Genomic DNA, 27,887 nt, shown 5'->3' on the forward strand with positions numbered 1-27,887 from the left:
TAGCTCGACCTTTCGTGGTTATCCAGCGGGTCACTCAACAAGACTACAACTCCCATAAGGCTCAGCAGGTTCGTTTCAGGGTTCAGGGCCACAATGAGACGTGTCCTTTGGGTCTGTACGGGTGAAGAATGGTCGTGTGAGCGGTTGCATTTCGGTCTTCTTAGGGGATAACCAGGGGAGTTTGAAGGAACCCTAGAACTGGCGGAAGCTCAAGTCCTGCGAGGTGGAACGGAAGTACCGGGTGGGAGTGAGGAGGAGCCGGAAGTTAAGGCGGGGAGGGGGCGGGGGGTGGAGGGAAAAGCAAGCCGGGAGGATCTGAGGCCGTTTCTAGTAGTTTCCAGGCACTGCCGGGCGGCTGGGACCGGGCGGTCCTGAGGCTCTGGCTGTGGCTGCTCAGGAGCTGGTGGCGGCGCGATAGGAGAGCCGATGGCCAAGTGGGGCGAGGGCGACCCACGCTGGATCGTGGAGGAGCGGGCGGACGCCACCAACGTCAACAACTGGCATTGGTGAGGGCAAGCGGGGCCAGGCCACGGGAGCTCTACGGCCGGGCCAGGGTTGCAGGGGCCCTGGGGCCCTGGAACCTCTGCTGGGACAAAGCTGGGGCCGAGGAAGCCCTGCCTGCCGGGAGATGGGCGTGGGTCCTTCCTGTTGCTGGGGTCCATATTCCCAAACTCCTCCATCCTCCGTTTCAGTTTGGGGCGGGGCGCGGTGCGAGGGGACGACATGAAGGGCTGCGCCCCAGAGGAGAGGTTTCAGCGATTCGAGAACGTAACTCCCTGGCTGCTGCATCCATCCAGCCTGAACAGAAATGCTTCCCACACGTGGCCGGAGGAGTCAGTGAGACCCAAGCCGCCGTGGATTGTGTTGGGAGATTGCAGTGTTAGGCTCCGTGGGGTTGGAATTCCTATTTTTCGGCTTATGGGTGGAATTAAAAGTCAGTCATAGGAGACAACTGCCTCAGTCCAGAAGGCTAAGGTTTGGAACGTGTGCAGGTGCTCAGAGCTTAGTTAGTGATGCTGCAGGCGCCATGGCCTCTCACCCGGAACTATTAAGTCGGTTGCACTGTAACTCCAGGGACTGCCCCGGTTGCCGGGCAATCATGGTTTTATAACCTAACCACTCTTAAAAGCCTACCTTTCTTCATGAAATCCTCCAGAAGCAATGTTTCCTTATCTTTTAATTCTGTTGAACTTTGTTCATACCGTCTTTACTGTATTTTTACTTTGTTGCAGCTCTTTTTGCTGTTTCCTCTACTAGTTAGTAAAGTGGGAGGCATGTAGTTTTTCTTCTCTATATCTCAGTCCGTCTCCTCTCTTCTTAAGATAGAGTGCTTGACTTAATTTTTGTCTATTTTGAAGCCCTGGACTTTTATTGTTTTTATGGTCATTTAGAGGGCACAGAATGTGTAGGGCATTTATAGCACAGCCTGAATGTGACAGGTCAAAACATTGTGCTAATTGATTTATTCTTTATGGGACTTCTTAGCTCAGTACTCCATTCTATGGCCGGCTGTGTGCTAGACCTCAGCAAGATGTGCAGTTTCCCACTTGGTCAGACGGGGGCGCCATGTTAAAGTGTCAAGTACTGACCTCAGCACCATCACGCTGAGAAAGGAAAAGAGAATTTTCCTTTTACTTTGTAACTATTCTGTACAGCAGTTGTCTTTATTGACAATATGGGATTCCTGATCTCCTAAAAGGGTTACACATTTGTGGACATACTGGAGTGCGACTGAGGGTTTTGTGTTCTTTTCAGGGCGCCTTTAGCCCTGGATGCTCTTGCATAGCAGTGTATCCTTCCTTCTGCTTCTGCTTCATAGCTTTGTTTCTGTTTTGCAGGACAGAGAGGGATGCTTCAAATTGGTCCACAGATAAGCTGAAAACATTGTTCCTGGCAGTGCAGGTGCAAAATGAGGAAGGCAAGTGCGAGGTGACAGAAGTGAATAAGCTTGATGGAGAGGCATCCATTAATAATCGCAAAGGCAAACTTATCTTCTTTTACGAGTGGAGCATCAAACTAAACTGGACAGGTAAGTCTGTGCTCGGCTTTTAGGACAGGGGTTAACTGCCTTTTGACTGACTTGTTCAGGAGCCAGAGAGGACAGTTTCTGAGAGGTTGTGAGCTTTTTTCAAGGGAGACAGATGGTGCTGCTTTAGAATCCTATAGAAAACAGCATTGGATGTTGAAATTTCTCTGCCACTTTGGGACACTGAACGAGTTTCCTCTCTGGGTCTCGCAAGTTCCCAGTGAAGCATAGAAGGTGACTATTCTCAGACTAGCTATTGCTGTCTCTTGGATGATTTAAAAGTGTGTAGAGGGGAATTTTTTCTGATTTTTTTTTTTTAACTCTCTCCAGTGTGAGTCTAACAGTTAAGACTGCTGTGCTAATCAGGCTTGTACCTGATTATCATTTGGGGCAGTTTTATCCTTTAGCTTTAGCTTAATGTCCCTTCTTTGATGACACTGGCAGAGAACTGGGACCATGCATATGCCTCCTTTGGGTGGTCCAGACAGTTGGGAGGCTGAATCTTAACATTAAAGGTAAAGGAGTACATGTATGGGGCAAAGCATGAAATAAATTTGTTTCAGTAAACATTTCTCAAGTGTACGGTAATAAAGAGGAGAAATGTACATTTCTCTGTTGGTTTTTTTTTTTTTTTAACTACTAAAGCACAGTAGTCTAGAAGAAGCCTTAGGTATCATCTTGCCCAGTCTTCTTTGTATAGGTTGAGAACCTGAGGCCTAGAGAAGTGAAGATAAGTAAGTGTTTTGTCAGTTAACTTTGAAATTCAATCAGTTCTGCTATGACGGGACATTTGTTTCTAAAAATCACTGCATTATGCAGAATCTTGCAGCAAAACCCATGGGGCTTAGAGGGAAAATGGGCTTGGACGTGACACAGTACCCAAAAGCTTCATCACTGGCACATTTCTAAAAACTGATAGCACCGTTTTATATATGTTAAGTCATAGAAATACGTAAGTAATATGACAAATATGGTGCTTTACCTTGAAAAAGACCTGAAGTTTACTTGTGAAAGTGGGCGTCAGAAGCATTGAGGCTTGTGGGTTGAGGTGGCAGAAGGAGAGTCGCCTAAAGTCAGAGGGAACGTTATAACAATAGTTGTGGATGGCACGGCTCATAACACACATGATGATCTGAGATTGCTGGGAGATAAATGTTTGAGATGTGTGTGTGTTGTGTATTCCTGTGCAGCTCTGTTCAGCTGGGTGTGGCTTTCTATGGGTTCACCTAGTGTTTCTTATGGATGAAATCACATACAAGCAAATGTGAAATTCATGTTATGATCAAATTGTCCCTTAATACACCAATAGCATTGGAACAAATCTGTATTTTCAAAATAAGCATCCTAGCGGAACTGACTCTATTGGCTGTTGACCGAAGCCCTCCCTGACAGAATTCATGCTAGTGCTATATTTACATAGCTCTTGGTCCAACACTGTAATAACACAGTCTCAAGAAATCTGATAAGGAAGGACATTTTGGGGCAGGGGCAGCTGGCATGTGGCATTCTCTCAAAACAAAGAAGGTCAGTTCAGTTGTCCAAAAAGAAGTATAAGCAGAGTGGTAGTAGAACTCCAGAGTAGCAGACTGAAGAGGAGGAGACTAATAGCATTGCATTGGTTTTGACAGGTACCTCTAAGTCTGGAGTCCAGTACAAGGGCCATGTGGAGATCCCCAATTTGTCTGATGAAAACAGCGTGGATGAAGTAGAGGTTTGTGCTTCCCAATTCCTCATCTGAATCTTCCACATCCGCTTAGTCTCAGATGATAAAAATGACCTATCATTCAGGATTATAGGTCAGGCATGGCCCAAGCTTTCAGAACCACAGTCTGCAGATGATTTTCTAGGTCTCTGGTACCACTGGGAGCTTCCAGAGCAGCTTGTGCTTATTTAATTACTTTCCTTTAGCAAGTAACGTGGGTTCTAACGTTAGCCACCTTTGCCTTGACAGAGAGAATGCGAGAAGGAACGCTCATGGGGATATACAAGTAACTCAACCCTCACGTATTTCCTTTGGAAATGTCAGCAATTATGTGATTGCTGAGCACCCACATTCTGCAGTGTAGGTGCCCATCGTGTTATTTACCACCTACTTCTGATCTTTCACTCAGATTAGTGTGAGCCTTGCCAAAGATGAGCCTGACACAAATCTCGTGGCCTTAATGAAGGAAGAAGGGGTGAGACTTCTAAGAGAAGCAATGGGAATTTACATCAGCACCCTCAAAACAGGTATCTCTTGAGTAGTTACGAATGCCTTGAGGAGGTAGCTTTCTACCTGTCAGACTCTAATTAAGGGCTTGACAGTCCTTTCTTTGGCAAATGGGTACAAATAGGAAGAGGCTTATTTCATCTCAGTCAGTCTATAAACTTTGAGAAAGGGAAAGATCTGGAGATGCGATGTCTGATACATTGTTTAATTAGCAGTTGAAATGTGGCCAGTCCACACTGAGATGTTAGTATGAAATAAACAATGGGTTTTGAAGACTTAGTACCAAAAAAAGGAGTGTAAAATATCTTCATAATTTTTTATGTTGATAACATATTGAAATGATAGTTTAGTTGTATTAGGTTAAATATATTAATAAAAATTAACTTCACTTGTTGGTTTTAACTCTTATAGTATAACTACTAGAAAATTTAATATTACGTTTAAGGCTAACATATTCCTCTTGGACTCACTGATCTAAAGATTTGATATCCCTAGACTCATCACCTGAGCGTAGTCCTGGACTACCTTTGATATGCATTCTCCAGGGACATTTAGAACGTAATTTGAATAGTAGTCAGCTCAGCTCTCCTCTGTAATTCCAGTTCTGCCAGTGTGTTCTGATTTTGGTGTCAGAGTACATACAGCCATCAGAGGGAACTAGCACAGAAGGTGAAAACTTTTTTTGGTAGGAATCAGTGCTCTGACACCGTAACTAGCTGTGGCTCTTCTACAGATGTAAAGCACAGTGGAGAAAGGAGACTAAATATGCATCCGTAGGTATCTTGCCACACTCTCAAAAGTCATTGCAAGTGCCACTACGTTCGTTGGCTACCATCCGATTGAGTCAGGGGTTTACCATAATTCCAATATAATATACTACATTCTATAGCATACACTCAGATACCTGTCTGAGTACCACAGAGCCGAGATAAAGATGTAAAGTAGATAGACTCTTCCTTTCCTGTTGTTACCTCATTCTTGGTTAAGATGGCCATGTTTGTCAAACTACAATGAAGCCCCCAATCTCAGCTACTAAAAAATAACTTCCAAGAGCTGGGATTTTGTCTTTTCAGAGTTCACGCAGGGCATGATCTTGCCTACAATGAATGGAGAGTCAGTAGACCCAGCCAGGCAGCCAGCACTGAAAACTGAGGAGCGCAAGGTAACTGGTGTTCCCACATGGTGGGGCAGGAGGCTCTCTGGAAAGGCAGTTGAGACACTGTCTCTTCCTTAAGTCCACATCTCAGCTCTTTCTCCCACACCCTAACCTCTAAGCCAGAGCAGCTTGTGATCTGCTTGTGGTGCTTTTTCAAGTCCACAGTATGTAACTGTCTGTCTGTCTATCTTTAACCTGGTTTCTGTTCATTTATAACAGACTCCTAGAGCAAATGGAAGTCATCAGGGATTTCACAGTCTGATTTTTGGTTGCATTTAACACCAGTGAAGGGGTTATGAACATAGAGTGGTCTTCACCTGTATACATCTTAAGTATTATGTCTAATTGGGGTATTGACATTTCATACTTTGATATTAAAGATCTCATCAAAGTTTCAGGGGTTACTTAGATCACTAACTTCACCTGTCAGGAAACTGATGGATTTCACCCAACTTGCAGGCTGAGTGAATATTTTTTCTAGGGATGGACCTTGTGTGGTTTGGGGTCAGCACGTGGTTTCCAACCCTGTTTACCTTTTGTCAGCTTGCTGAAGGAAATTATGGGAGGCTGCTTCTGGCTAAGCATAAAATTCTGTCTGAGAATCAAGCAGGGATCTAAAGAAATACCTATGGATTGACTTGTCTTTGGTAGTGAGCTTTTGAGTGTTAGTCTTCCTTCACCTAGAGTGGCACTGAGGAGTATCTGGGAAAGTTCTTCTCCTGACTGAAACACCCATGCACATAAATTTTCTCTAACCCCCTGAAACAGTTAGCCTGGGAGGTGAAAAACTGTGAGAACGAATGGCAGGGCTGTCCCTGAAGCCCTTTTAATTGAGGTTTCACCATTACTCTAAACTGACAGTTTCACCACCACTTCCACAGGCTAAGGCTGCTCCTTCAAAAACCCAGGCCAGACCTGTCGGTGTCAAAATCCCTACCTGTAAGATCACCCTTAGAGAAACCTTCCTGACATCACCAGAGGAGCTCTACAGAGTTTTTACCACCCAAGAGGTAAGTGTAATCTTGTCTTTCCGGCGTCATGGCATCTGCTGAACATCCGGGTGACCCATTGTGGGCACATCCCCTCACTGCAGAGGAAGTACTGAGAGGAACCACGAGGTATTCCTCATACATGCAGAGGCAAGGGAAAAACACTTTTGTTCAACACATTCATCTGAGTGGATTTGCCTTTTTTCTCTTCTGTACTAGTTTTGGGTCACGTAAGTGGGAACCACTAGAGTCTTTTTCATTACAAAAGTAAATGGATCCAAAGTACCAGCATCAAGGATTCAGAAAGAATTACTCAAGTTGAAGCCTGGTCTTCAGTTGAACAGAATAGAACTTAAACCTGGTCGTTGGGCAGAGTGGTATCTTTGGAAGTGAGAGTTAAGGAGACACACAGGTGTCAGCTGGAGTCTCTCTCTGGGTCCCACTGAGAGCCACACATCTTCTCCCTACCTCCTTTTTTTTTTTTTTTTTTTTTTTTTTTTGCAGCTTGTTCAGGCCTTTACCCATGCTCCTGCAATGTTAGAAGCAGACAAAGGTGGCAAGTTTCACCTGGTAGATGGCAATGTCTCTGGGGAATTCACTGATCTGGTAAGTACCTGCTAGCCAAGATGTAGTCTCTGTCTGGTTAGAAGATTAACATTTCTTCTTTTTTTTTTTTTGCAGCTCTGTAGATAAAATTTAAGGCTTTAATCTCTTCGGTTAGTAAAACCTCATTCTTATTGTTGCAAAAGAATGCTACAGTTGAATTCTCTTGCTGTTCTAGAATTTTTTCCTTAGGTGAAATTAGTTCTCCCTGGAGAAATCAAACGTGAAGAGAGGACTTATATATTGGTGGTTTACGGCTTTCCACTTGCAGCATTGAAATTTCACTTAGGTACCGTTGACTGGACCCAGGAATAAGAGAAGCTGCGGCGAATATCACTGCAGAAGCTACCAACTCTGTGGTCCACTTTGCCCTCATAAGTGGTGCAGTTGCGCGGATGATAGACTCCGTGTGAAAAGCAGATGGCGCATCCTAGCTAGGATTGCATACGTTGTAGTCTGTGGTATAGGCTGATCTCTTTGATTATTTTAGGTCCCTGAGAAACATATTATGATGAAGTGGAGGTTTAAATCGTGGCCAGAAGGTAAGTAAGCATACTTGTTTATTGCCCCCAGAACTTGTTGTTTTCCCCTTTATTCTCGAACCCACATGGAAACCCTGAATCTGAAACCTCCCTCCCCTCTGCCTTTCTGCAGGGCACTTTGCCACCATCACCTTGACCTTCATTGACAAGAATGGAGAGACCGAGCTGTGCATGGAAGGCCGAGGCATCCCTGCTCCTGAGGAAGAGAGGACACGGCAGGGCTGGCAGCGGTACTACTTTGAGGGCATCAAACAGACCTTTGGCTATGGCGCACGCTTATTTTAGGGCCAGCAGCGGGGGCTACAGTCTGCCCAACACTTCAGTCCAGCCCTCTCCTGACTGGGGCTTGTGACTCACAGGATTGCACCATCCCAACCACTAACTTGGGGCCGGGGCCCCTTCCCTTCATGTATACCTTGGGTTTGTGCATGTTTTCTGCTGGGTGGGAACAGAGGGTGATTTCTCTTTTATGTGTACATACGCTAAATAAACGTAATTTAAAAAAAACATGGATTGGAACGTGTGTTGATTAGTTGGCTGGTATTGATTTCCCTAGAAGGTTTTGAATTTGAATGAAAACAAGAGAAGGGCTTTGTTTCTGTTCCAAATAAGTGTGTGTAATTAAGAGGCATGAAGGGAGCCTGCTTCTTGCCAGCAAGCATTCGTGAGCTCGTGTCCTTACCCACTGCAGACTGGCGAAAAGGTCTGTTCCCCTCAGTGAGGGAAATGTAGCGGGGCGGGGGGCGGTGGGTGTTGGTGCTCTGAGGTCAACCGTGCCAGCAAAGTTTGTCACTGGTAGAGGTGGCATCCTGGGCTTCCCGCTCTCCGTGGCCTCTTGTAAGAAGGCATTATCACCAGGTGCTGGTTTGAGGTGTGGAAAGAGATTCCCACCCTGTGGCCGGGGGGACCTGTGGGCCTTCAGTTTGTTCACTGAGCAGTTAGTACCTACCAGACACTGCATTAAGCAGTTTCCTTGAGTTGTTAACTCATTTAGCCCCCATAATAGCCCTATGAAGTAGATACTTCCATCATTTCTGTCTTAAAAGAGACTAATCCTTGAATTTCTTAATACATATCCCAGACCCTACAACTGATAATTGAGCAGAGTTGGGATTTGGACCAAGGACCATAACTGCAGAGCCAGTACTCAACGTCTAAACCACTGTGTCTACTGCCTTGTCTTTGGGTTCATCCCCACACGGAAGCTGCTGCATTTCTAGCATGGTAAGCATCCCTCATGAGTTGAAAATTCCAGGCCTCTTAGTACTCCCAGAAAGGGGAAAAAATGAAATGTCCTTATTAGAATATTTTTAAATACCTGGTTCCATGAAACAAGTTTACTGAGCACTAACCAAGGGCTGGGGATATGCTCTTGTGGGGTTCAGATGGCCATGCTGCAGGAAGAGGTAACTACCTGCACAGGGAGGCTCTTTCCTGGACAAGTCCCTCCCTGGTGTCCTGCACCCCAGTGTGAGTCAGCGTCCTCTAATCCTGACACTACCTCCTGCAGCTACAGCTATTTCCTTCATCTGTTTTTGCCTGTTTTATTAGATGGCAGCAAGGCCTGTAGGCTAATCCTACCAACATGACTTGGCCAAAATGTTGTAGTTAAAGCAGAAAATCAGTACTGATCTGGATAATTGAGAACCCCAAAAGCCACCTTTGGCTTGAATTAGTCAACAAGTGCTGGACTGAGCTAATTTGGCATTACATCTGCTTCCTGGGGGTCCAGAAAGATACCTTTTGATAAAGAACCTGGACTCTAACAAATCAAATCAAGGACCCCTCCTAACACAGACTAGTGACAAAAAAGAATCCGTTTCACACCTGGCCGGAGCTACCTATACCAAAAGACCTAAAAAAAAATCTGAAGTAGAGTTTACAAGTGCTTTAATGAAAACCAAAACACCAGGCAAGGTTACTGTCATGTGAGATGCTCAGTAACATTCACATCCCCAGTAGTGAACGGCTGTGCCAATTTTTACCATGGCTTTTACTAACAGCATTTTGGTTAGCCATGGGAGCCTAGAAAGGAGAATGATTGAACTAGAACCAAAAGTTAGATTGGAGTTGTATACACGTCACTTCCTAACAAGTTGGGCAAATCTTTTCATCTGTAAAATGGGTGTAGTAAGTATCTTATGAGAGCATTAGAGGTGAACCGAAAAGCACAGGCACCTGGTGATATGTTACCTGCTGATATTTGGGCTCCCGAGCCCACATTTTCCCTTGAGAAGAAGTTAATCTATTGAAAAGCTGATTAATTGGCCAAATTGCAAATCTTAGGCCAAGGGTTTTTCTCAGCTAAGAACCATCTGAGGGGAACCTGTTAAATGCAGTGCAGGAACATGGACTCTACCCCTAGAGATCTGACTCGGTGTGGGGTATGGCCTGTGAGCTGATACTGTAATATCCCAGGTGATACTGATACCAGGACTGGCTTTTGAGAAGCCCTCCAACATGTTAAGATCTAATTGGAGGAGCCAAAGAAGCACATTTGGTTCCCTTTTAAACCTGGTAAGAATTCAGTCTCAGTGTTGCCTGGCCTACAACCCTTTATGATGTAAACCAGAGAGGGGGAAAATGGGACAAAACCATCCTGGGTGGCCAGGGCAGCTAAGTTAGAAAAAGCAGTGGTGGTCGTGCTGGATGCGTGGCCCTGGACGGCTGCTGGGGTCTGGGACAGGAAGAACAGCCTGGTGAGTCGGGTCATGATCAACACTGGACCAGAGCAGAGGGAGGGGTCCTCTCTGATTTCATGGGCCCCTAGCCGCTTCTAAAATTCTCCCTTTAACAGAGTCAGCAACCCCACCACAAATATTTCTCCTCACACACAGGTGTTCCCTAAGCCTGCAGCCACCTGCATAGTGTCTCTTTCTCCTTTGTACAGTTTGAATAAACACCATTTTATAGCTGGTCAATGCCCCAGCTCCTTCAAGGCTCCTTTCCAGCCCTGCTTTCTTTACTTTTCGCTCATGTGGCCTGACATGGTAGCAACTTAGCATGTCACTTAGAGATTAAAAATGGGGCTGGCTAAGTTCAGTTTAGGTAATAGACAAGCATTAGGTATAGATTACATTTAGTGTGTCTCAGTGTCAAGGTAAACTATATTGGAAAATAGAGGAATTAATGGTTTCCTGTGAAAACAGACTCTGGGATACCTCTATCTTGTCTTTTTTTCTTTTTTTTTTAAGTTTCTGCTAGAAATAATTAAAATATGCCTGTGCTAACCGTATTGAATTCCCCAGATAAGAGACAGAAAAGTGAACTTGGCCCCCATCTAGTGACCTAAGACCCTGCCCTCTCTGACCCTGTAACATTCTAGTTGCACCAGTATTGTTAGACTTGTGTCCCGGGACGAGACTGATAAACTTACCTCTAGGTGTGATGGTAATTGGAAACGTCTGGCTCTCAGCATCTCCAGGTGGTGGCTCTGAACACACCTTGTCTCATTCTGCCTCCTGGTGTGTCTCTGACTTTTTCAAATACCAGGAGTGACAGTGGAGTGTCTGGTTAGGGTATCAACTAAGACAGGATATAGGTCCCGCTCTGTCATCTCATAGGTGGAATCCTCTGGACAACTTCGCAGCAAGTTACTCAGGGAAGTGGGGCCATTTCCTCGTGTGTAAATGCAATTTATCTTTTTGACCAAAGTTATTTATCTCTTTGAACCTGAAGTCCCGCCAGCTCCTCCCTGCCTCCCAGGCAGCCCTTTATGAGTGTAAGGATAAACTGATGTTTAGTCTAGCCTCTGTACCCCAGGAGCTGCACCTGCTCAGCTAGGTTAGGCAGTCACAAACACCACCCACCGGAGCTCGGCTTGGGTTCTGAGCAAGGGCTCCCTACACACCTCTGCTCTGCTGGGACCCCAAATTCTTCATCAGACAGAATTTGAAAATAAAGTGCTTTATTGCTGAGGATCCCAGAGAGCTTCAGGGCAGCTGTCAAGGGGCTAGGACTGAAGTCCCCTACCTTTTGAAGGCTATTGCTAACAGAGACAGTTGGGACATCAGCATTGTAACCCCATAGAAGGCAAGGACATGTTGTGTGGGGGTTGGGGTTGGAGGTAGATTTAACGGAGGCAGGGAAGAGGCATGAAATATGTTGGGTGCTGACTTTCTTGTCTCTTCCCAACTCTGAGCTCAGTGCATTCCCCAGCATCACCTTGGCAGCTTGAAGTGGGCCTCAGTGGGAATGTTTACACCACAGAAATGGCCCAAATGCTACAAGTTGAGGCTGTTTCCCCTGCCCCTCCCCCAGGAAACTGATTTACCAGTTCACCCCGCACATGACACATCTTCCTGAGTGGTTCTGAGCCCAGCCCAAGCCTGGCTGCTGTGCCCATTCAGTGTCATCTCTCAGCCCTGGACAGAACAGAGGTGGGCTGGACAAAGAAAGGGATCGGAATTGGTTGACCCATCCCCTACCCCGATCCTGCCTTGTCTTGGCTTCCTCAGCCTGTCTGTCCACACATGGCCCCACTGATGGCCTTTAGCCCTAAAGTGGTTTCCGCCAAAAGGCAGCTGGGAGCTGAGGATAACCTGCCTGGCAGGACATGGGTCAAGAGGCCACGTGGGACCATTCAGAGCTAAGGGGATGCTGCTGACCCAGGCCTGGCTGTCAGCCTGCCAAGGGGCAGCTGTGAGGTGGGATGAAAGGACTGGTCCTCAGGGCTTGGGCTCTGAGTGACTCACCACAGGTCCCAGGGCTCAGGATATGTGTGGAAAGCCTGACTCACACCTGTGTCCAGAGCCAGGGCAGAAGAGCCCAGCTCTCAGGGAAAGGGAGGAAAATGGGTGGCCAGGCTAGGCAGGAGAGGGAGCCCCCACAGACACATTGCCTGGCACCCGCCAGGGCCTTGGGGACTGAGCTCCCTTCTCTCACCCTGGGTCCTATACACCTTCAACCTTCTCCCCGATCCCACACCGACACGTGGGGCGCAGATCTCCCTGCCTCAGGTTCAAAGGCAGAGGGCTGGAGGCCCCAGACCAGCCCCACCAGGTGTGGGCAGAGGCAGGGGGAGGGGCCTGCAAGGAAATTTCTTCAGCACAGCAGCCCCTCATTAGTACTCCTTAGCCTCCTGCAACTGGGCCAGGTACTCCTCCTCGGGAGGGTTGTCAGCGCAGGCCCGTCCATTGTTGGGGGGCCGCACAGCGTGGTAGCGGCTCCAGTCCCCCTTACACAGGATCCAGGGCAGCGTGTCCACCTTGAAGTGCAGCTCAGGCGAGAAGTCGGTGCTGACGAGGTCGGGCGCGCCAGCACCCTTGCCTCGGGTCAGCAGCCGGCTGCCCGCATCGTAGCAGCAGTGCTGGGCAGCCAGCGTGCTGCTTTCCACGGACAGCAGGGAGCGCAGGCAGAAGCGGGCCGTGGGCTGGTACACGTCCAGGCGCTCTCGCGGGCCACTGGCATCCCTCCACCGGAAGCTGCGGCCCTGGTGCTCGTCCCGCAGGCTCACGGCACTGGACACGGCCTCCAGCGGGTACGCGCACGGGCAGCTGGGCAGGTCCTGCAGCACCTGGCTCAGGTACTTGGCCAGGAAGTCACTCTTGCAGTTCAGCCACTTCTCACAGCTGTCCACATCTGCAGAGGGCAGGGTTGTGGGAAGGGGCCCAGTCAGCCCCTTGGTGGGGTGAGGGCAGGTCAAGTGCCAGTGCATGGAGGGAGAAGGTCCAGCTGACACAAAGGTCTGGCCTTAGGGGCCAGAGCAAAAGGACCCACACCTGAGCCAGAAGCATATAAGGGTGACCACGCTCCACCCAGGCACCCTGAAGCAAGAAGCCATGGCTCAGAACGGATGTTGGCCAAGGGGCTGGAAGAGGGGCCTGGAGGCCCTCGGCTGACCCAGGCCTGGTCCCTTTAGATGCTGGGTGGTAGGAAAGACCCTGGGATTTTGGGGAAGGAGCTGGGCCAGTTGTAGGAAGGGACAGTAGTTTGAACCTACTGGTAAGAAAATGTTTCACTGTTTTAACCACTGTCCCAGTCTTGTTCTTATCTTTGCCTTTCTCAGGCTCACTCTGTCTGGGCCCCCTGTGGCCCCTCTGTCTATGCTGCCCTCCCCTCCGCCACCTCCCTACCTTGGGAAATGTGGCTTCTGACTCTGGCCACACAGAACAAATTGCTCCTTCCTCTTTGCTCCAGACCCTTGGGGCCTGCTTGGCAGTGCTGTACTCAGGTAGGTCCTGTGTGTCTTTCCCCCTAAGACCTGAGCTCCTTGAGGGCAGGGACTGGGCTTAGCCAACTGGGAGTCCCCTGCCCCACATGGTGCCAGGTGTACCACACCAGCTCCGGGAGCTTCTGCAGCGTTGATCATGGGACCCATCTGCCATCAGGGCTGTCGGCTGCTGCCTGCCTCCTTGCGGGGTGCAGGTAAGAGCAAGAGACACAGACGTGGAGTATACTGGCGAAAGCATGGCCTGCTCCAAGCTTCTGGAAGGAGCAGCCCTGGAGCTCTGGACCCTGACCTGCTTTTGACAGCACCTGCTCCCCCAACAAAGCCTGCCAGGAACCTCCGAGAGGGACCAGGAAGTGGAAGCCAGAATGTCCCTATCCCATCCTGCTGCTGGGGAGAAAATGCAAATGCCCCACCCGACAATCTCCGAGCCCTGCGGCTCCCATCAAGGCCTTCTTCCCAGCAGGAATATTAGGCTGGGAAAGGCCATGGGTCTGGCAGAGGGTGCTCAGAAATGCTAGGCTCCCCTTGCTGGGGAGGCTAGCCCTCCAGCTGAAAAATGTACTCTCTGCCTTGATGGCTGGAGGCAAGATTCCTGGCGGTGCAGTGAAGCTCCACCCTCCCGAAAGGTTTTCACTGACCTGGGCTGAGCATGTCCGTAGCATTGTGGGCCAGGGGCTGCCACCTCTCACTGGGGAAGCCCAAGGGGTCCTCGTCCTCGGCGCCTTTGGGAAGAGAGGAGGCCGGGCTGGTGGCACCGCAGGGCACCTGTGTGCTCCCAATGGGGAGACCCAGCCCTTACCAGGCTCTCGGTGCCCACAGCATCTGGGACAGGCCTGGGACAAGGCAGGACCACCATGTGTGAGCTTCCTGCCTCCCCTCTCCCCACCCCACCCCTCGTACAAGGTGCACATTCCCACACTCCCAGGGGACCAAGCCCAGCGTGTAAGCCACTCCCTGTGCAGGAGCTGGGGCTCGTCTCACCAGGACAGGGGGGCAGGTCGCAGGCACGGGACTCGGTGGCAGTGCAGGCGTAGCCACAGGGCCGAGTCCTCCGCTGGCTGCCGCCGCCGCAGCTCCCACTGCAGGGAGACCAGGGGCTCCACTCCTCTTGAAGCTCATAGTCTGGGTCAAGGCAGGGGGCCAGGGGTGAGTGAGCAGAGCCCACAGGGTGTATTGGTGCGAATTAGCAAAAGGCACCCCTTCCTTGGGAGGATGCAGCCTGAGCCAGGACTCCCCTAGTGAACAGAGCATGGGCTGGATTTCAGCCCCACTCACCTGCTCAGCTGGGTACCCTTGTGCAGTGAACACCCGGGCAAATGCAGGAGGTGGCCCTACAGAGACAGCACAACCCTCAGCCACCCACTCTGTGCCCTAACAGCAATGAAGAGGAAAAGATATCTGGAGACCACCTGACCACTGTAGGTGGGATCTTGGGCAAGTCCCCCTACCTCTCTGAGCTACAGTTTTTATGTCAATCAAAACTGAGGGTGACAATATTTCTCTGGCACTGGGAGTATTAAAGAATGTCCCTGCTGCCCATGTTAACTACCCAGTCCTGGTCTGAGGGACCTGAAATACACTATGACTGCACCCACAGCCCTCTGGCTACTCAGGGCTGAGACCCAGGGCTCTCTGTGGAACCCCCAAAGTACTGACACACACACTCAGCTCTCTCCTTGCTTCCCAGGCAGGCCTGAGCAGGCGGGCACCAAGTGTTGAAGGAAAATCATGGGGAGAAAAGCTGAAAGTCATGAAAATTCTGCCTGTAAGCTTACATGACTTTGGTGAAATGGGAGAAGCCTGCTATGACTTAGTCTGAATCAGTGATGAGACAACAGAGCTCTGGAGAGAACTGCTGTAACTCGTTGTGAAACATGTCTGCACCCAGGAAAAACCGGAACTGCAATACATAAAAATAAGAATGCCTGTCATGGCGGGGACAGGCTTTGGGTGATATTTTCTGAACAGTCTGCACTGTTACTGTTTTCTAAAATTAAAAATGAAAACAGCCAATACTTTATTTACTGTCTACTGGCACTTTATACCCAGTCCTATGTAATAAGGGTTGTGCCCATCTCTGTTTTATAGAGGAAGGAACTGAGGCACAGAGAGCTTAAGTAACTTGCCCAAGGTCACTCAGCTGGTAGGCAGCAGAGCCAGGCAGGATTCAAACCCACCCAGTCTGAAAATGAGGTCCACTGTGAGAGGTGGGATTTATAAAATTTCTTAATTTGCTGGAAACCAATATAGATATGAATATCTATATTCTGATACATATCTGTGAATATATAAAATATTAACAAATGTCTGTTTTGCTTAGGGAATCTCAAGGCTGTTGTGAGGGTCAAAGGTTTGAAAAAAAAAACGCAGCACTTTGTAAGCTGTGGGTGCCGTTACGATTCAGCTGATGATGGTGTTTGTACAGGCCTAAGCGCCTGACCTCCCCAGCTGCCCCTGCCTGGGAAGCATTGACCCTTCTCCCTCACCCCCATTTCCACTCCAGGGGCATCAGCTGGGGATGCCAAGAAGGGGGTGCTCACCGTAGCTGTCGGGCTCCTTGAAGGCCCAGTCCCCAGGGGTCCGCCAGCCCTGCCCCCAGCCTCCAGTGGTCCCACTGAACCCAGGCTCCTCATAGTCATCATCTTCCTCATCGTTGTCCTCCTGGTTCTCGCTCTCACTGTACTCGAGAGGGTAATCTTCTTCCTCCTCTTCTTCCTCCTCCCCAGGGGCTCTGCCCATGAGGCCCGTCCTCCCATCCTCGCCCTCCAGGTAGCCCCAGAATAGAGGCCAGAAGAACTCCTTGGCAGGCAGCCAGCTGGGGGCACCCTGGGGCCAGCGATTGCTGGGCTCGGCCATCAGGTCCATCTCCACCTCAGCCTGGGGGTCCTCCACCACCTCAATGGTCACCTACAGAGGGACAGACACAGGCCCACCAGTGAAGGAGAGCTCAGAGCCGGACTCCAAGGAGAGGGGAGATGACAAGTGTGGGGGCAGGAGGAGAGGCCCAACTTTGTCTCTAAACCTATCCATCCTCTTGGCCAACCTTCTTGGCCTCCCAGGGCACCTGGGGTCCCAGCCTAAGACCTGGTTACGAATCAGAATCTCCTGGAGATTCCTGACTCCCTGACCCCACCCTAGACACGGCTTTAACTGGTGGGAGGTAGGGCTAGGTGTGGTGGTTCTAACATGTGCCAGGGTGGAGACCCACTAGTTAAAGTGAAGCTGGGTTTGAATTCTGACTCCACCTGCCCACAGGCTGCCCAGCTTCTGGGCCCACTAACATCCCTGAGCCTCCGTTTCCTCGTTGTAGTGATGGTAAATGAGACCAAATGATAGCAAATGCTCACAACAGCCCTGGGGTAGGGGGTGAGCGGCTTTTGTTCAGCACATAGTGGACAGGAAATAGGTAACATGAAATCATTTATGTAAAAATGAACTTTAAAAATATTTTTGGCTGTCACAAAGCCAAAGGTCACTGAACAAAATCTGGGGTGGAGGGGAAAACCAGCAAAATATAAAGAAGAAAATGGGAATCACCCATATTTCATCTCTGACAGATAACATCTTGATTAATCTTCCAAGTTTACATATATATAATATATATAGAAATACACATATATATACACATACACTTTTAAACAATTTTAGACAGTTATATCTTCTATACTTTGGTGGCCTTTTTTTCTCTTTTGATGAAAGGGTTTTGTAAGCTGTAGATGGTATACACATGCAGAATTATTATCATTAGGGATCAGGACTGGCAATGGAGTATAAAAACTGGAATTCTACTGGTCCCCCTAGTTTTGTCTCCCATAAAGCCCTCTGATGGGCAGGCCCCCATTCCACCAGCCCACCTCATTCTTCTTTAGGTGCCTGCAGTCAGGGGTGGGTCTGGCAGGGATCAGACCTGCAGGCTTTCCATTAGTCCCCACCCCAGCTTCTTCCAAGTATCCCCTGCAGCTGAAGAAACATTCTCTGCTCGTTTGGTCCTCGTGACAGCCCTGGCAGGTAGGTACTGTGTGCCCCACGCTATGGCCCAGGAAACAGAGGCTCACAGAGCCACGTGACTTGCTCACGTTCTGCAGCTGGAAAGTGGAGGGCACATACTCCTCTCACTACTCCACAGGAGGGGCATAGGGAGTCACCATCTCTGAACCACACAGGACCCCTGCCCTCCAAGGAATACAGGACAGGATGCCTGACCTCAGAGCTGAGCTGTTCAGCCCAGCTCCTCTCCAAGGGTCCACTGAGCCCACAGCCCCCTGTAGCTCTCACCTGGATATTGGGGTTTGGGGCACTCAAGTCTGTGTTGGCCAGTCCCGGCAGCTTTTGCAGCTCCAGCAGTAAGGGAGCATCCTCCAGGGCCCCGGGTGCAGGGGGCTCGTGCACGGTCAGGGCCACTGGCTCAGTGAGAGCCCGGCGCCTGTGTCGGCGGGGCCCTGCCTGGAGGCGGGCTCTGGGGAGCAGTGGTGTCCCTTCTTCTCCTCTAGTCGAGCTGGGATCTGGGGAGGCTGAGACCTGAGGGAGAGAGAAGGGGAGGGAGGGGTACCTGGGTTTAGGCCTCACCCCATGTAGACCTGGAAAAGGCTGGCAGGGAGCCAGGGATTTAGGAGCCCTGCGGTCAGACTGGGTCACAAACTTACCTTGTAACCGTGTATCCAAACACGTCTGCTCTAACAAGCACCTCAGAGGGTGGACTGTGTCCACAAAGCCCTTGGACAAATGATGCCAAGGTGAGGCGTGAGAAGGAGGGTTAAAATCAGGTCTCTACCCATTGAAGAACCATAATCCAACCTCCTCATTTTACAGATGAAGAAATAGAGGCCCAGAGGGGAAAGCGAGATGTTCCAGGTAGTGGTTCCAAAGTACAGTTTGCAAACACCTGCCTCAGAATCCAGGGCCCTTGTCAGAGAACAGACGCCCGGGCCCTCTCAAGTCAGGGCAGGAAGGCCTGGGCCCTTGCCCTCAGCACGCACCCTGGCCCCCTGGCCTTCCTTCCCAAGCCATCCATGTGGGGGCTGTGTTTCTTGGCATCCCTGACCATAGTGTCTTCCTTTGCCTGCCCACTCAGGGCCCAGCCCCTTTTCCTATTCCAGGCTGCTTATACGGCTGGCTGCCAATTAATTCCCTCTGCCGGCCAGTGCCACAAGGTCACACCAGGCCTGTCCTTGCTTCAGCTCAAATGATAAGTGTGAGGCAGGTGCTAGATGTCTCTGACTCCAGCTCCAGCCCTCACTGCTCAGACAGCAGAGACCTGGGGGCTCAGCACCCACCTCCAGGCTGTAGCCATTGCCCAGGCAGGGCAGAAAGTGCACTGCCCAGAGCCACTTTGTGAGCTCAAGGGTCAGGAGCCTGTGGACCCCGCCTCATCCAGGCCACAGCCTTCACCCTACCTCCTCATATCTGGGGCCCTTGGTATGGCTGAAAAACGTGGGTCTGGAGAGTCAGATCAGCTTGGGTTCAAATCCCAGCTCTCCCTCATACTAGCTCTTAAACTTGATAATTTCCCATCTGCAAAATAAGGATAATAATTCCTACCTGGAAGAACGGTCAGTTTTATTTATCAAACCCTTCTACAGCATCGACTGTGTGCCACGCACTATTCTAAACACTTAATCACTTGTTTCATCCTCCCAACAACCCTCAGAGGTAAGTGCTAGCTGTCATCTCCACTTTGATAGTGAAAACTAAGGCACAGAAAGAGCAAGTAACTTGCCTGTGGTCACCCAGATATTTAGTGGTTGAACCAGGATTTGAACCAGGCAGCTGGGGCCAGATCCCACGCTCCTAACCATCATGCTGTTAGCACTGCAGCTGAGAGCGCTGAGAGTCTACTTCACAGAGCAGGGGCTGAATCAGTCTCGTTTCTCACGTCTCATCCCTTTGACTCCCTCCTTCTGGGGTCCCCAGATGCCTGGCTCCAAGGCTTCTGCACTAAACTCCTGGTCCCAGGGCAACCATGGGCCCATCTCATCCTGGGCTGGGAGTCTTTTGCTGAGTCAAAGTGTTCTGGTTAGATGGCCGGCGTGGATAAGCCAAGGATGGGTAGGTAAGTGACGGCACAACCCAAACGCTTCGCTGACCAGTCTTGGAGGCCTGGAGCATCCCTAGATGCTGTCCTCCTGGCAGTTCCCACCCACGATTCCACAGAAGCCCTAACTGTCCCTGTGACCTCTGGGGCACAGAGACAGGCAGACTTGGGGCAGCAGGAGAGAAGACATTTGGCAGTGACATTTGTGGTTGTCACAGCTGGAGTGGGTGCTACTGGCTTCTAGTGGGTAGAGGCCAGAGATCCTACAATACATAGCACAGTCCTCACAGCAAGGATTACCCAGCCTGTAAAGTCAATAGTCCTGCAGTTAAGAAATCCTGCTCTAGACAGGCTGCCTGGGTCTGAATCTGAATGTTAGCCTGGCTTCTGACCTGTGGGACCCTGGCAGAGGACGTAACCTCTGTGAGTGTCCTCATCAGTAAAATGGAAACAGTAGTGGGAAAGAGCTGGTACCCAGCAGACGTACGGAGTGTCTGTTTCCAGCCCTCCACAACCACTCCAATCCCTGATGCCCAGTGGAACCAGACAATGAGCAGAGGCCATAGAAAGTTCTGGCTAAACGTCACAGCTACACATACCCTTCCTCTCTGGGAGCCCCCTGCCCTGTGCGTCAGCCCTGGGGGAACTTCCAGGAGTGGAGGAGGATAGCTGGTCTTAGTCTGGGTTCCCTGAGAAGCCAGCCCTGAGACAAAGATTCAGGGACATGTGGTTCCTTTGGAGATACCAGCAGGGAAGGGAGGCAGCTCGTAAAGAATGCCCCATGAATCCAGTGACCCCGGTAGACAACTGGCATGCATCCCAGTGGGCACCTCATTATCCCACCAGTCACTGGCTGTGGGAGGGTAGGTGGGGGAGAGGATTTACCCTTTGGGCACTTCAGTCTTGCCATGTTAGGCTCAAAGCTGTCCCTAGTGCTAGTGAAAGCCCTCAGGCAACTGGATGCTGGCAGCTGGAAGGAAGGCCTGTGAGGATGTGGGCAAAGCACCCAGAGCCCTGACCTGCAAGTGTTGTCTGAGCACATCTTCCCAAGCAGGTCAGGGTGAAGCCCTTTACGTACCTTCTGATACTTAATCCAGCCATAGTGTAAGCTCCCTGCAGGTAGAAATGTTCCTCTGTTTTGTTCATGCAGTATCCAATGCCTAGCACAGTGCCTAGTACACAGTAGGCGCTCGATAAATCATTGCTGGTGATTAAATGAATGCCAGCATCGCTGACGGGGGAGTGTGACTATCCCTATAACTATGAGCTATGGAGGCTCAGAGAGGGTAAGGTTTTTACCCAAGGTCTCACAGGGTACACTACCGGAGCTCGGGTTCAAACTCAGCTCTGCCGGGATCTCAACGCCCTGGCGTCAGTGCACTCACGCATGCGCAGACAGGCCAATCGCTCCTCAAGTGCAAACACCTCTGCGATCACGAACCATTTAACGCTTTCATCTTCTTTCTGGCCCCTCAACGTGCTGGTAATGAGTGCAGGCTGGAGGCCACATCGCCTGGGTTCAAACCCCAACCTGTACACTTACTGGCTGTGTGGCCTTGGGCAATTTACTTAATCTGCCTTAGTTTCTCCCGGTTACATTAGGGAAATGGCTGACAGTTCCCGTCCTGAAGGGCTGTTGAGTTAGAACGGCGCCTGGCACATGGCAGGCGTGCAGCGAATGTTACCTAGAGGTGGTGGTAGATGGTTCTCCCAGAGAACCTCTCTTGGCAGGCATGGTGTTAGTTCTTTACATCTTACTTTGTCTGAAGATCCCTTTCCCTGACAACGCTGATGCAGGATCTCTGGGTGGTATATTTCCATCGTGTTCGGAAGCAAATTCCGAGGCACCGGCCTGTTTAAGAACACCTGCCCTATCCCACAGGGCCACCTCCCACCCGTTATGCTCACCTGCGGAGTTTCACGTGTGTACAGATACACAACTCTTTTGGGGGATGGTGTCGTTGCCCAGATAGGCATGAGATGTATAGATATACACGAAGATCTATACCCTACCATTCATTCGCTCTCTCTCTCTCACACACACATCACGAGCCTATGCATACTCTCCCAGGCTTGGCCGGGCAGCCCTGACCCATGTGTTTCCAGTTAACACAAGAGCCCCCCACTCCGAAACCCTTACTGCGTTGCACGAGCCTGGCTTGCTAACTTGTTTCGGCTCCCCTCACAGTCCCCTCACTCTCCCTTCTCCTCTCTGGCTCCTCTCTGGGGTCAGCAACTTGTTCTGGATAATGAAATCCAGTTGCCAGGTGCAGCCCAGCACCTCCCCTCCCCGCAGCCCCTTTCTGCAGGCCCAGGTGCATCCACACAACCAGGCTGCACACACAATCACCTCACCTCCCCAAGACATGCTGGAGACCCAGCATTCAACAGCAACTGCCTCTTCAGCCAGGACAACGGGCTGAGGGATGGGGCTGGACGTCAGCCTCCTCACTGGTGTGGGCTGTTCTAACCCAGCCCAGCCTGGAACCCAGGGGAGACCTCAGAGCCCGCCCCCCAAGCACCACGGCTGGCTTCATGCTGTGTGACTTGTGTTGCACAGGGCCCTGCTTCGGGTTTATGGCTCTGCTCGTCCCATCTTGAAATGCTTAGAGACTCCACATTTTCCATGTGCACTGGGCCTCACAAACTACGTAGCCAGGGCTGCTGGGCACCCTATATGTACTGACCCACTGAATCCTCACAACAACCCTTTGGGCAGGTCACTAGCATCATCCTCACTTCCTGGGTGAAGCAGCCAAGGAACAGAGAGGTGGAGTAACTTGCTTGGGGCCACACAGGGGGCTGGCAGAGCAGATTTTTGAGGCAGATGCTCTGGCTGAAGGCTCTGTGCTCTTAACCCTCATGCTTTGCAAACTCCAGGCAGGGGCTGCACATTCTGGGTTTCTGCCTGCCACCCTCGGGGGCTGCATGTGTTGAATGAACAAAACACTAGGACAGGATGTTCTGCTTTTCATATCCATCCTTCCTTTGATCCTCATAACAACCGAGTGAGGTGAGAAGGGCAGGAACGAGATTAGGAGATGGAGATCCAGTGAGACTGGGACTTGCCTGGGACCACGGAGCAGCCCAGCCTCCAGGCCCCCTGCTCCTGTCCTTCCCTTTCTCCTGCAACCAGCCGTCCAGTGGTTCCAACCTCTCAGAGTGAGAAGAATGTTCTGGAGGGAGAAGATGGTCATAGTCAAGGTCTGGGGAGGTGCCCGCCTCCCAGGAGGCAGCGGAGGGCAAGGCCACAGGTTCGGCATCTCACAGACCTGGGTTCCGTGCCCCTTCTGTCACTTACTCATTGTTTAGGCTAGAAAGATCCCAACCAAAGAAGGCCAACCATCAGGAAAATACCTGCTTCTTGGTGCCACCCATCTGGCAGGTGAGACTTTTCAACCCACCATGCCCCTCCTGTAGTACAGGCCCTGCTGCCAGGCAACTGCCTGGAGGACGGACCAGGACTAAAGTGCTAAGTACCCCTACCGTGTGCATGACACGGGCTGGGCCGGGGCTTGGAAGCTCCTTCTTCTGTGTTTAATCCTTCATCTCAGCCCATATGCTCACCAAGTACTTCCTTCCATTCAATTCAGTCCTTGTCACCACAGCATGAACTCCCCCAGCTCTGCCCTGAGGGGAATCCTTCATGTGGGTCAGTCCTGGCAGCCGCAGAGCTGCCCTCTGTCAGTTCCTCTCTCTTGCCTAATTCTAACCTTCATCACCCTCTTGTGGCTGCCAGTCCCCAGTTCCCCTCTCCCCTACCCACTGTTAGTTCCCTCATCCCTAAAATGAGGATAACAAGACAAAGAAAAAATGATAGGCACAAGTGGCTGTTTGGGTGGTGTTCCAATCCTAGCTAGAACAGAAGATACCCCAGGCAGAGCTGTGTCAGTCTCTGCTTGTCCAGAACTTAGCCAGTTGTGTGCCGAGGCCACCCACATGTGCGGTGCTTTCTTGCCCCACATGCCACCCGACAAAGCGGGTTCTCTTATTCCCATTCAACTGCGGGTGTGAACTAAGGCTCAGCAACAGGCCTACCCGGAGAGGGGTGGTACATTTTGTTCACGATACTAATGATTTCAAGACTTTTCAAGACTTTGGATGAGAAGGGTTGGGGCATGACATGCAAAGATGGACCATAAGGTCCCCAGTGTAGCTCTTGAAATGACAGATCTGGCTCCCAATCCCAGCTAGGCTTAATGTCTCTGTGCCTCGATTTTTTTCATCTGAAAAATTGGAATAATTCCCCAGTCAGAATGGTTGACAATGAAATAACATCACAGTAGCATCACTCAGTATTGAACTGAGTCTGAAAGGCCCAGGGGATGCTTGCTTCCCTGCAGTCATCCTACCCCTTGGGGTCCAGGCTGGTCAGTTATTTCTGACACATCACCAACACCCTGGAACAGCAGTCTGTCCTTTCTCACCATGATGCCTCAACTCACACCTTGGATGTGTAACTGCTTTAGCACATATCATTCAGGCTCGGGAAACAATGTTTGAGCTGGACGGGATCATGAGATGACTTAGTCCCTCATTTCAAATGTCAGGAAATCATGTAAGGTGAGTCACACATGAGTTAATTACCCACTGGGACTAGAACCCCAGGCCCTGGGCTCCAAGCTCTGTTTTTCTCCATGGCACTCATTTACTCCAACATGATTTTGAGGGCTCTGCCAGCTCTACCCTAGGGCTGGGGATGTGACTTTGGATCTGAAATAACTCATCCTCTAGACTGGTCTTGGGGGAAGATCTGGCAAACATACTAAAAATAATTACAATACAAAGCAGTAGTACTAGAGTGTAAAATATTTATGCCAAATGAGTAGGGAAAAAATGCCAATGCAATTAATTAACTTTATTACCACTGTCATCTCCACTGAGGAGGTGGGACTGGCCAGAGAATGTTCAGTTCCTCTGGATTTGTCTTCAGCAGTGGTTCCCAACAACGGGGGGAAGGGGGTGCTATCCCCTAGGGGATAATGTCTGGCTCTGTGGGGGAGTGGGTGCTGCAGGCATCTAGTGGACAGAGACCAGGGATGCCGCTCAACATCCTACAACGCTACAACGTGCAACAAAGAACTGTGCAACCTAATGACGGCAGTGTGGAGGGAAAGAAACCTGGTCCACAGGAAGTACTCTCAACAGGGGCAACAATTAGATCTCGGGGGAGGGGTCAAAAAATCTAAGTATTACAAAGGTTTGCAACACTCCAAAGGGCCACAATACATGAATAGATAGTATATCCACAGAGGCCCCCTAAAGTGCAGTTGGGCAGGGGTGGTAGGGTGGAGGGGTTGGGGGCCCGGGTCCTTTCTTTCCATTGCCTCTGTAGGGCCTTAGCAGCCTGGGCACTAACAGGGTGCCAAGCTCCGGCTCTCACTTCACTGCTCTCCTGCACCCACCTGGGCCGCTGAGAGACCTCCTCTGGAAAATGAGAAGAACCATTCTGACCTCCTAGAATTGCTCAGTGCACGGGAGGGGCCAGGATCCTCTATTACACAGGCCTGCTCCTACAAACCCTGGAACAAGTCTGGAGGGTTTTGTCCGCATGAGGATGAACATCCACTGCAGTCCAGGACGGAATGGCTGGACTGTTGACCCCTGGTGATGGGAGATGCCGGTTTGGATGGACAGTGATTTCCCATGTCTAAACTACTCTTCCATCTCACTCCTCTATCTTCAGTCGCATCCAAAGGCCCCCACACAGCCCACACAGAAAGTGCTCCTCTATCTCTTACCGACCTCTTCTGCTTGTCCAAGTACGTAATGATACGGTCCCTCGCCGACCATTCCCACCCAGCAAGTTGGTGGAGGCCCCCCACTTGGTGCTTCACGTTGTCTCAATTCACACCCCAAAGAACTCAAATCCTCAAATACGTTGCAAATTTGATTGAAGAGGCTGCACCTGTGGGTCCCTCGACCTTTCAAACCTCAGCAACTCCCACTCGCCAGTCCCCAAAGGTCCGGGGCCCTCACCCACCTTCCCCTTGGAGGACTCCTCTCCGAGCGCGCACCTGGACCGCGTGGCTGCAGGGGAGTTTCGCTCAGAGCGAGGGAGAGGAAGCCCGGAGGTTCCAGGGTGCCTATGCACCTCACTCAGCCCAGAAGTGAACTTCACACAAGTGAGGTTCCTCCCCAGGCCGGCCCGCTGCACAGCCGGGCAGTGGGGGCTCCCGCAGGTCCCGCGCACCTGGCCACTGCCCGGTGCCCCAGGACGTCCAGGCTGGCCCCTGCCGTCGCAATCGGGGGCCGCTGCTCGCGTCCCGGCGCCGCTTCCCTCGCGGCCAGAGCGGGGTCCCGGGGAGCAGAGACCGAGCGCGCCGCAGCCCCGCACCCCGCCGCCCCGCGCCCCGCCGCCCCGCGCCCCGCCGCTCACCTCCGCCAGCCTCGTGTGGCTCCGGGGTCGGAGCCCGGGTCCCCGCGGCTTCCGCAGGGGGAGCCCTCGCACCGCGGCCAGCAGCGCCGTCAGCAGCACCACGCCGAGGAGGAGCCCAGCGCGGTCGGGGAGTCGAGGCATCGTCTCCCTCTCGAGGCTGCTCTGCCCGGAGCCTTCGCCCCTCCCGGCCCGCTCCGAAGAGTCTGTTGGCTCTCGGCCTCGCCTGCTCCAGGGGCGGGAGAGCCGGGACCGCGGCGCAGGCCTGGCCGCGCCAGCGCGCGGGACTCGGGAGGGAAGCCCGGGCGGCCGCGGCGGCGCGCGGGGCGGGGGCGCGCGGCTCGCCGCTCTCTCCGGCTCCTGCGGAGCGTGAAGGCCCGCGCTGCTTTCGGGGTCAGCGCCGGGGATATCCCCCGCCCTCCCCGGAGGGGCGGCCCCTCGCGCTCCGGGACAAGTCTTGGTCCAGCGGGCAGCTCCCTTTGATCTGGCCGCCTCCCCGCCCTCAGTCCTCGCCGCTGTAGCCGTCACAGCCCCAAGCGAATTCCTGTTCGGAGGGAAGTCGCAGCCCGCTGGCCGGCGCTCTCCAGTCCTGAGCTGCGACTCCTGCGGGGTCGCTCTCCCCGCGGCCGCTCCGAGGGCGACGCTGGGACTCACGGACCGCCAGGGCCTCGCGGGCGAGGGGCGCGACGCAGCCCAACGCGGGAGCCTTCAGATCCTCCCCCTGGGCAAGTGTTTTTTGTGCACCGAGGTAGATTGGCTTGGGGAAGAAGACCTGGAGGTAACTCCCACCAAGGCTCTTCCAGCTCCCATGCTGGAGGTAAAGACCCGAGAAACACCTGCCACTTGGCACCCAATTTCCTCAGGGTGTTCTCAGAGCACTTCAAAAACCAGGAGAGTTAAGACTCAGATGTGAGTATGAAGTCCCAGAAGGACAGAAGCTAGCCACATTTGAAGGAGTGGTCAGAAGATCCTGCCGTGCCACTGGGTGTCACCTCGCTCCATCCTGGATCAAACAGTGGGACCACTCACTCCGTCCAGCGAGACACTCGTGCAGGGATCCTCTTTTGTAGGGCATGCGAGTCATGAGAGAAAAACCTCAGCTTATGATAACAATCAGGAACTCTGAGTGGCAGTGATGATTTTAGTCCCCTGATTGGGGACTGTTAGGGAATGCGAGCGCTGTGACATAGGGCAGGTGGGGTGGGGTGGGGTTGGGTTTGGACAGGTTGGTGAGGAACAGTCAGAAGGCATTAGGAAGATGCCTACCCAGGGGCCATTTAGGGGAGCACCAAGGCTGTCTGGTTTCCATACAGAGGCAAGGATCCCTGGAGGTGCTGGGAAGGATGGACAGAAACCCTGACACAGGGTAAAATTTGGGATCTGGGTTTAGCCAGAATGAAACTCTTAGGGAACTTCACAAAGTTCTGAGACACTACTTCTATCCACAATAGCACCGCCTGGGACTCTGCAGTGTTTTGAATGGTGCATCACAGGGATTACAACAGGGATTTGAACCCGGCTTCTACTGTTTTACTAAGAAGATGATATTATTGGACAAGTTCTTTGACCTCTCTGTGCTTTTGTCATCTGTAAAGGTGCATGGAGAGTGGGGGTGGGGGAAGGGGATGGGGGTACTTACCTCACAGGTGTGAGGAGTAAATATGAATCTAAATTAAGGATTTAGGGTGAACTATATGAAGTTGCCATTTTGGGGTCAAAAGGGTCAAATGTTGACAGTTTCTTATGTTTCAGCGTAATAAGATGCCTGGTGCTTGGTAAACAT

At 51.4% G+C, this 27,887-nt stretch overlaps 2 protein-coding genes across 3 annotated transcripts; one reads left to right on the top strand and one right to left on the bottom strand.

Annotated features, from left to right (window-relative positions):
• Positions 1 to 266: 266 nt before the first annotated feature.
• Positions 267 to 8,032, top strand: AHSA1 (activator of HSP90 ATPase activity 1). The gene is made up of 9 exons (XM_006184437.3): positions 267 to 506; positions 1,839 to 2,029; positions 3,655 to 3,737; positions 4,138 to 4,255; positions 5,309 to 5,397; positions 6,273 to 6,401; positions 6,885 to 6,986; positions 7,474 to 7,525; positions 7,638 to 8,032. Exons 1-9 carry the CDS (start codon positions 427 to 429, stop codon positions 7,808 to 7,810), a joined length of 1,017 nt encoding a protein of 338 aa, XP_006184499.1. The 5' UTR covers positions 267 to 426; the 3' UTR covers positions 7,811 to 8,032.
• A 3,189-nt stretch (positions 8,033 to 11,221) lies between these two features.
• ISM2 (isthmin 2) lies at positions 11,222 to 26,951 on the bottom strand. Of its 2 annotated transcripts, XM_032482443.1 has the most exons (6): positions 26,108 to 26,951; positions 17,973 to 18,215; positions 16,238 to 16,604; positions 14,679 to 14,819; positions 14,336 to 14,419; positions 11,222 to 13,105 (listed from the first exon to the last, which is right to left on the bottom strand). In XM_032482443.1, exons 1-6 carry the CDS (start codon positions 26,246 to 26,248, stop codon positions 12,588 to 12,590), a joined length of 1,494 nt encoding a protein of 497 aa, XP_032338334.1. In that variant the 5' UTR covers positions 26,249 to 26,951; the 3' UTR covers positions 11,222 to 12,587. The 2 variants fall into 2 exon arrangements, with proteins under 2 accessions (XP_032338334.1, XP_032338335.1); XM_032482444.1 differs by lacking the exon at positions 14,679 to 14,819.
• Positions 26,952 to 27,887: the final 936 nt, after the last annotated feature.

The sequence above is a fragment of the Camelus ferus genome, chromosome 6 (genome assembly GCF_009834535.1).
Source record: "Camelus ferus isolate YT-003-E chromosome 6, BCGSAC_Cfer_1.0, whole genome shotgun sequence".
Taxonomy (NCBI): domain Eukaryota; kingdom Metazoa; phylum Chordata; class Mammalia; order Artiodactyla; family Camelidae; genus Camelus; species Camelus ferus.

Bases quoted from the DNA above. Each gene is read 5' to 3' on its own strand.
- AHSA1 (XM_006184437.3), top strand. From the start codon at position 427: ATGGCCAAGTGGGGCGAGGGCGACCCACGCTGGATCGTGGAGGAGCGG. The intron at 507-1,838 runs GTGAGGGCAAGC...TCTGTTTTGCAG, and splicing joins AACGTCAACAACTGGCATTG to GACAGAGAGGGATGCTTCAA. The intron at 6,402-6,884 runs GTAAGTGTAATC...TTTTTTTTGCAG, and splicing joins GAGTTTTTACCACCCAAGAG to CTTGTTCAGGCCTTTACCCA.
- ISM2 (XM_032482443.1), bottom strand. From the start codon at position 26,248: ATGCCTCGACTCCCCGACCGCGCTGGGCTCCTCCTCGGCGTGGTGCTG. The intron at 18,216-26,107 runs GTGAGCGGCGGG...TCTCTCCCTCAG, and splicing joins GCCACACGAGGCTGGCGGAG to GTCTCAGCCTCCCCAGATCC. The intron at 16,605-17,972 runs GTGAGAGCTACA...GTCCCTCTGTAG, and splicing joins CCCCAAACCCCAATATCCAG to GTGACCATTGAGGTGGTGGA.